This window comes from Schistocerca nitens, chromosome 7, assembly GCF_023898315.1.
Source record: "Schistocerca nitens isolate TAMUIC-IGC-003100 chromosome 7, iqSchNite1.1, whole genome shotgun sequence".
In the NCBI taxonomy this organism is placed as follows: Eukaryota; Metazoa; Arthropoda; class Insecta; order Orthoptera; family Acrididae; genus Schistocerca; species Schistocerca nitens.
The window spans coordinates 320,892,169-320,901,270 of NC_064620.1; the positions used below are offsets into that span (position 1 = coordinate 320,892,169).

The following is a 9,102-nucleotide window of genomic DNA, read 5'->3' on the forward strand; positions in this document are numbered from 1 at the left end:
TTTGTATATGTGTCTGCTGTTGATAAATATGTCCTTTATTAAACTGCTATGCCATATTAAGCTGATATAAAATTTATTACTCTATAGATCATCAGAGTTTTCTCTTAAGTCATTTTCTTGCTTTTTGTCCTCATTTAAGTGTGTTAAATTATGTTTTTTGCAGCATGTAAATGATCTGTCCCTGCATATTGACTTGGAGCTCATTCTGTGCAAGGCAGAAAGTATTTATCTGCAATTGTCTGAGGCCACAGAACTCCCTGATGCTGTTCGCAGGATAATTGGACTTGCACCAATAGAAACAAATGGCCATGCCACAGATGGGGGCAGCGATGATGAAACAAATCATGTAGCTGATGGTCCAGTTCGTGAGGGTCCACACTCAATTGACTCAGTCACTTTAGTTGCTGGTTTGGGAGAAGCTGCTTATGAAAAAGGACTTGATCTGCACTACACTTAAAAGACTGAGGACTTCACAGTTGCAAGCTGTTTGTTGTTGTAATGCTGAAAATTCAAACCACTGAAGGCGGATGGAATAGCTGGAGATATAACAGACCTTGAGGAATAAAATTAATGAATAATGTGCACACTGACTGAAATCAACTTTTGATTTTAACTACAGAAGTGCAAGGAAAAGGTAATTGCTACTTACTGTAAAGAGGACACGTAAAGTTGCAGACAGGCACGACTAAGACCCTTATACATTAGTTTTCGGCTACAGTCTTTGTGAGGAGGAAACACACACACACACACACACACACACACACACACACACACACACACACACACACACACACATTCACAAAAAGCAAGCACACTTCATACACTTATAACTGCCATCTTCGGAATCTGACCCGAGCTGCTGGTCAAGTTTGTGAGAGATGTGCTTGCATTTGTGGATGAATGTGTGTGTTTCTTTTTCTGACAAAGGCTGTGGTCGAAAGCTAATGTGTAAGTGTCTTTTAGTTCTGCCTGTCTGCAACTTAATGTGCCATCTTTACGGTAAGTGGCAATCTACCTTTTCCTTAAATTGTTGATATTCCAACCTGAAGTTTCCATTGTTTCAATTTTAACTTACTCTTGAATTAGTAACGCCAATTTCTTGAGTCTAACTGAGAAATTCTGGAAAGAATGACATTTGGTCCTGATGATGATGTCTGTGAGTATTATAAACTGTTTGTGAGTATTTTAAATGCATTTTTTTATTGGGCCCAGTTACATAAAATTTGTCCAAGAACTTTACAGTTTTGACCTCACTGGCCATGAGAAGGTCTGCAGAATTGTGTATCATGTAGATCTGAAGATAGTGATGATGGCTGAAATTGGTAATTTCTTGTGGCAAGTTAATGTGGCTGCTGTGGAATAAACTATCTAAAACAAATAATTCAGATGTACGCACTCTACAGTAACACCCCTAAAATACCATGATGTCTCCAGAAAACTATTATTGTTAATTTTGTCATCATCATTGATTGAAGGGTATATTTACCAGAACTGTTGTTAGTTATGGCTAGGATCTGCATATTATATTGAGAAAGTGTCAAAGCGGTAATTAAATGTGAAAACTTTCTCGAAGACACATGACTTAGCCTATGTAAGGCTGTGGAGAACAATCAAATCTGAAGTTCTTCATTGGAATCATGTATTGTAAATTAATTTTAATTTAGTTGTATATACATTTGTACCAAAAAAAGAAAGACTGCTTTTAGTATTGTGCAGTTAATTGAACCAAGTTATTTAATGGTCCTAATATTGTGCACTCTTCTGCAGTATCTGTGGGTAAACCTCAACGTGTACAAATACATTTGTATTATCTACATAATGCTGTTCCTGAAGTATCTGCATGAGTTTCTTAATTCTGTCACTCAATGTTAAAGAAAATATATCTAACTTTTGTAAATTTTATATATATAAACAAGCCATTTCATGAACATGACTCAGTTATACAGTTATTTTAATGTGATGACATACTATACTTAGAGCAAGGTTTCTTGCATGGTGGCTAGGCTATTCCTTCTTTCGCAAATGGTTTTTGCAGTTAAGTGAAATGAGGTATTAGTTTTCCTACATGTCAATGTTATCATAGAGTGTAGAATTTATTAAGAATATTACATATTTGTGTGCCTTCTTGTACACTCAGAATTTGGTAATGTTAGTGAAATTTATTTTGAGCATTGGTTTCAGCAGTTATAAAGATTATAAATTGTAATTATACTGTGTAACTATTGCCAATATTGGACATGTCTCTCTGCTGCCTTAATTTGTTCTGTAAAACAGAGCAATCACAATAAATGTGCTTGATTATTTGAACACTCATGTACACATAATCATTTGTTGAATATAGAGTGAAAATTATATTTTATGAGCTTCTTTCAAATTATTGTCTTATTTTTATTTAAATAGTAGTCTGTTCATTGAGAGATTGCCAACAGAACTTGTGTGTGTGTGTCAGAGAGAGAGAGAGAGAGAGAGAGAGAGAGAGAGAGAGAGAGAGACTTCACCCCAAATGAATGAAAATGATAAAATTGACACTCACAATTAGTCCGGTCAATGAAGGAAAACTACTCAAAAAAGTAAAATCGTGTTGTCACAAATTCACAAATTTTCACATGGTGCTAGAAGGGAGTGTCCTGAACAACATACTGAAAATCCTGATCCCTACAAAAAGGTCGTATTCTTTTTTTTTCCCTGGGGTAATGTTTTGCAAATTGCAGAGGATGGAAAATCGCAGGCTATTAAAAATATTGCCATTGTTATAAAATTGTTTATCTTTAAATGAAGTGAGCTGATAAGAAATATTAACTGTGTGACCAACATCTGAAGTGCAATAAAGCCATATTAAGAGATAAGTTGTATTTCGTTGGTATAACAGGATGAAGGGGGTGATGTGTGGAGTGGAAGTGTGAGGGAAGGTGGTTGCTGGATTGTGTTCATGCACTTGCTCCTACATAAGTCTGCAAATTGTAGATTGAGCAGGTGATTCCCCACTCCACAAGAGCAACTTCAAGTTGTTTCACAAAGTTACCTCGGCTCTCCGCAGTGCGCCTTTTGAAGCACTGGTGACTCAATGTGGACAAAATGCATTAACACTGCCTGGAACATAAATGCACTGAAGAGCCAGGGAAACTGGTACACTTGCCTAATATCGTGTAGGGCCCCAACAAGCACACCGAAGTGCCACAACATAACATAGCATGGACTCGACCAATGTCTGAAATAGTGCTGGAGGGAATTGACACCATGAATCCTGCAGGACTGTCCACAAATCTGTAAGAATACGAGGGGATAGAGATCGCTTCTGAACAGTATGTTGCAAGGCATCCCAGATACGGTCAATAATGTTCATCTCTGGGGAAACGGTTCCTGTAGCCACTCTATAGCAGTTTGGTTGTATGGGTTGTTGCAATGTCCTGCTGGAATTGTCCAAGTCTGTTGGAATGCACAATGGAGATGAATTGATGCAGATAATCAGACAGGATGCTCACGTGTCACCTGTCAGTCATATCTAGATGTATCTGGGGCCCCATATCACTGAAACACCATTACAGAGCCTCCAACAGCTTGAACAGTTCTCTGATATGCAGGGTCCATGTATTCATGAGGTTTTCTCCATACCAACACACGTCCACCCGCTCAATACAATTTGAAACGAGACTCGTCCGATCAGGCAACATGTTTCCAGTCAACAATAATCCACTGTCAGTGTTGATGGGCCCAGGTGAAGCATAAAGTTTGTGTCATGGAGTCATCAAGATACACAAATGGGCATTCGGCCCCGAAAGCACATATTGAGATGTTTCATTGAATGGTTCGCACACTGACACTTGTCAGAAGGGTTGCACTTCTGTCACATTGAACGACCTCTTCAGTTGTTGTTGGTCCTGTTCTTTCAAGATCTTTTTCTGACTGCAGTTGATGTTTTACCGGATTCCTGATATTCACAGTACACTCATGAAAAGGCCGTATGGGAAAATCCACACTTCATCACTACCTTGGAGATAATGTGTTTCATCACTCGTGCACCAACTATAACACCACATTCAAACTCACTTAAATATTGATAACCTGCTATTAGCAGCAGTAACTGATCAAACAACTGCGCCAGACACTTGTCTCATATAGGCATTGCTGACCACAGCACCATATTCTCCCTGTTTACATATCTCTGTATTTGAGTACGCAAGCCTGTACCAGTATCTTTGGTGCTTCATACTGATAATGCTAATACAAGTAATACATATGGACAGAAACTCTGTAAATTCTGGCACACTGTTCTACACTGCTACAAGGAAAATTGATTCTTAGTCATCCTGTGTGACAGCTGTAGTGTTATTCTAGGAAAGGCAATTTCCCCCACTACAAGTGCTGCTCAATTTTCACTTTACAGACAGGCTATATCTTACAGCATTATCTGCCCAGTTCTCTTACGTGGGTAGGAAAAAAAAATTCAGTGAGCTCTTGTGTTTATATTGTGGAGTTACTTTCAGGTTATTAAATGAATACGTTCTTCGTGTCTTATGTGAGCTACTAGGTAAAATACATTTCTGCAAATAATGGATGATAACTGTTTCATTTCTAAGTGTGATTTTATTACTGACCTATGTAGTCTTGATGGGGAAAGGGATAGGAGTGGTAAGTGTGACATCGTGCTGCTGTCTGTCATTGACAGTGTATTTTAAAGCTGTGTAAATGTGTTGTCACTTGCTGGTAGACCAGAAAAGTACTACACTTCTCTCAACATTAATTGTTGCTGATAGGTTGCATAAATCTCCTCCATTGAACAATTGCTGGCATTTGTAGAGTGGGCCACACTGAGGAGGAGCCACCTATCACAGTATATGCTCCAACAAGGGTGTGAATAATGGGACTGATTGTGTTCTCAACGAAGTTTGGAAAAGGTATTTTGGTTTTTAATTTCATTCTTAGATTATGGCGCAATACTTCATACGCTATGCACAGGTGCGTTACAATGATGTGGTGCTAGTAGTGGTGAACAGTGGTAAGTCCCTACACTCTCACTCACATCTGTATCTCTTTAGTTCACTACTAAGCTTGAATCATGAACTTTGCAATTTTTTCTTAGCCATAGCTAGTATGTTTTGAAAGTCAACATAGGTTTTTAAAACAGTCACATTTTGGGCTAGTTTGCAATTTACTTCATTACATTAGATTTTGCTTTACATATAAAATTGAGTATCCTTGGTAAGTCCTATCCTCATATGGCTCAATTATTGTACAGATTAGTATGCTGAAGACATTTTTTGCTTGACAGTAGTTACTTTGCTTCGTCACTCACAGAATCCAAAAGCTGTTTTATTGTACCACACCAACATTCTATAATCTGCATTCCTTAACACATTCATTTACCTGTATCATTGTCTATATCTGTCGGTATTTATCTGTTAAATGACGATCTGTCTTAAGCAAGATTACGCATTTCTCAACCCTTTGTATAGGACACGAGGGAATTGCACGCCAGTTTTCCACCAGTTTACCCTATATGTCAGCCTACTGACTTCATTACCCTTATTTCTCTCTAATTTTACTTATCCATATATTTTGATGCTTCTTTCTCCCTTTCATCTTCAACATCCTATTGACCTCATTATTTACATATATATTTGGCGTGATCTTTACACTGCTTCCACACATTTCCTTTAATTTCCAAACGCTTTGGCATGCAACTAGTGGCAATATTTTATTACCGTTTTTGACCTACAAACAATCTTTATTCCAACTGAAAATTATTATTTTATGTAGAGTTTATTGTTTCAGATTTTAGGAAATTCCAGCCACAAGTGCTTCTCTTGACACAAAGTATCTGTACTCTAATGCTACTAATCCTTTTTTTGGATTTCATTTATTATTTGTTTACTTCAGTCATTATTTTCATGTGATTGGTGCTCAAATGTCACCCATTCTTATTTTAATATTCAGAATTTACTACTGCAAACTACCTCTCATATTCTCTGGTAAGTCAACATTTGGATTTACTAATTTTCAAAAATAAGTTCTTACTTACTGTGAAGACATTAACTAATACTGTATGCACAACATGAAGACATTTATTCCTAACTTACTGTATTCAGAATAGGAGAAGAGAATAAACTTAGAAGGGAAATAGTTTCATCCAGCTGGGACTGCACAATATGCCCAACTGTCTATCTACTAAAGAGTGGCAGACTTCCTACAGCATTTAATTCCAGTTAGTTTTGAAGCACTTCAGGTCTATGTTGTTTCATAGACCTAGTTCGTACTTACTTTTTGGGTATTCCAAACGCTACTGGTTTGCATGAGGCTTGCCTACTGTCCTCAATAGTCCTTGACAAACATGCATAACTTCTTTGTTTCTACTGAAATTCTAGATTTTTCTTTAGTTCTAACTAATGCTAGTTCACCAATGCTAAAACTAGTGGGGAAGATTTTGCGTCATGCCTTCTTTTTTTTGTTTAAGGCTCTTTCTTGTATGTTTGCTCTAGCCTGTGTCTTCTTTTCATCTACACTCCTGGAAATGGAAAAAAGAACACATTGATACCGGTGTGTCAGACCCACCATACTTGCTCCGGACACTGCGAGAGGGCTGTACAAGCAATGATCACACGCACGGCACAGCGGACACACCAGGAACCGCGGTGTTGGCCGTCGAATGGCGCTAGCTGCGCAGCATTTGTGCACCGCCGCCGTCAGTGTCAGCCAGTTTGCCGTGGCATACGGAGCTCCATCGCAGTCTTTAACACTGGTACCATGCCGCGACAGCGTGGACATGAACCGTATGTGCAGTTGACGGACTTTGAGCGAGGGCGTATAGTGGGCATGCGGGAGGCCGGGTGGACGTACCGCCGAATTGCTCAACACGTGGGGCATGAGGTCTCCACAGTACATCGATGTTGTCGCCAGTGGTCGGCGGAAGGTGCACGTGCCCGTCGACCTGGGACCGGACCGCAGCGACGCACGGATGCACGCCAAGACCGTAGGATCCTACGCAGTGCCGGAGGGGACCGCACCGCCACTTCCCAGCAAATTAGGGACACTGTTGCTCCTGGGGTATCGGCGAGGACCATTCGCAACCGTCTCCATGAAGCTGGGCTACGGTCCCGCACACCGTTAGGCCGTCTTCCGCTCATGCCCCAACATCGTGCAGCCCGCCTCCAGTGGTGTCGCGACAGGCGTGAATGGAGGGACGAATGGAGACGTGTCGTCTTCAGCGATGAGAGTCGCTTCTGCCTTGGTGCCAATGATGGTCGTATGCGTGTTTGGCGCCGTGCAGGTGAGCGCCACAATCAGGACTGCATACGACCGAGGCACACAGGGCCAACATCCGGCATCATGGTGTGGGGAGCGATCTCCTACACTGGCCGTACACCACTGGTGATCGTCGAGGGGACACTGAATAGTGCACGGTACATCCAAACCGTCATCGAACCCATCGTTCTACCATTCCTAGACCGGCAAGGGAACTTGCTGTTCCAACAGGACAATGCACGTCCGCATGTATCCCGTGCCACCCAACGTGCTCTAGAAGGTGTAAGTCAACTACCCTGGCCAGCAAGATCTCCGGATCTGTCCCCCATTGAGCATGTTTGGGACTGGATGAAGCGTCGTCTCACACGGTCTGCACGTCCAGCACGAACGCTGGTCCAACTGAGGCGCCAGGTGGAAATGGCATGGCAAGCCGTTCCACAGGACTACATCCAGCATCTCTACGATCGTCTCCATGGGAGAATAGCAGCCTGCATTGCTGCGAAAGGTGGATATACACTGTACTAGTGCCGACATTGTGCATGCTCTGTTGCCTGTGTCTATGTGCCTGTGGTTCTGTCAGTGTGATCATGTGATGTATCTGACCCCAGGAATGTGTCAATAAAGTTTCCCCTTCCTGGGACAATGAATTCACGGTGTTCTTATTTCAATTTCCAGGAGTGTATATAGCTGTGAGGCAGGACTGAAAAATCGGCCATGTTTGAGAGTATGTTATGGGGTTCCCGATTAAACATTACGTCACAAGGAGCAAAGCCTGTTGCATCTTGTTTAAGGTTGTTGAAGATTTCTTCAAAGTTTTTGGTATGATTGGGCCAAGGTTAATGCTTCCTGGCACAATAACTTCTACACAATCTGCTTAGCTCACCCATAACCACTTTGCTCGTATTTCTCTGTGGAAAATACACCAAGATCTTTATATGGTGAATTTTGGCTTTTTCTAGACATGTTTAAAATTTTTCAGATAAAAACTGCAGACCATTATCCAATAAGAGACTCTTCAGCTTGCTCTAGCTTGTCTACCAGTATTTTGTCACTGTTGTTGTTGTTGTTGTGGTCTTCAGTCCTGAGACTGATTTGGTGCAAATCTCCATGCTTACATACAGTAAAGCTGCATGCCCTCGGAAAAATTACGGCTGTAGTTTTCCCTTGCTTTCAGCTGTTCTCTCTACCAGCACAGCAAGGCCGTTTTGGTTAGTGTTACAAGGCCAGATCAGTCAATCATCCAGACTGTTGCCCCTGCAACTACTGAAAAGGCTGCTGCCCTTCTTCAGGAACCACACGTTTGTCTGGCCTCTCAACAGATACCCCTCCATCATGGTTGCACCTACGGTACGGCTATCTGTATCGCTGAGGCTCACAAGCCTCCGCACCAATGCCAAGATCTATAGATCTATGGTTCATGGGGGGGGAGGGGGGGGATTTTGTCACTAGCTCACTTTGTTGGATATAATTTGACATACTTGCTAAAACTGTTAGTCAAGCAGAACATTGACCAAATGCGAGAGAGCATATTGTACCACTGAATTAGAGGTTTTAGCTGTCATTTGGGCAATCAAGAAGTTCAGATATTTTGTTTATGGCAAGGGGACTGCAATATACCGTGATCACAAGGCTTTATCATTTATCTTGACAGGTCAAATGTTTCATTCACGGTTAACGATGGGCCCTGTTGTTACAAGAATACAATATTTCGATATAATACATAAAAGGAAAAGACAATGTAATTTCTGATGCTTTATCTTGACTACCAAAAGGGAGAACGAGGATGATAAACTATCTTTAAATTTTAAAGTAATGGACATATCGGTAAATTATCATGAAGAACAAGTTTCAGAGCTATGTCAA

General features: G+C 40.9%; 1 protein-coding gene across 3 annotated transcripts in view; it reads left to right on the top strand.

Moving 5' to 3' along the window:
- LOC126194743 (TBC1 domain family member 15) overlaps positions 1-1,933 on the top strand; it is a 60,928-nt gene extending 58,995 nt beyond the window's left edge. For all 3 annotated transcript variants that reach the window (XM_049933006.1, XM_049933009.1, XM_049933008.1), the window contains one exon: positions 164-1,933. In XM_049933006.1, coding sequence (XP_049788963.1) covers positions 164-457 — 294 coding nt within the window. In that variant the 3' untranslated portion in view covers positions 458-1,933. The remainder of the gene's footprint in view (positions 1-163) is intronic.
- The last annotated feature ends 7,169 nt before the right edge of the window (positions 1,934-9,102 follow it).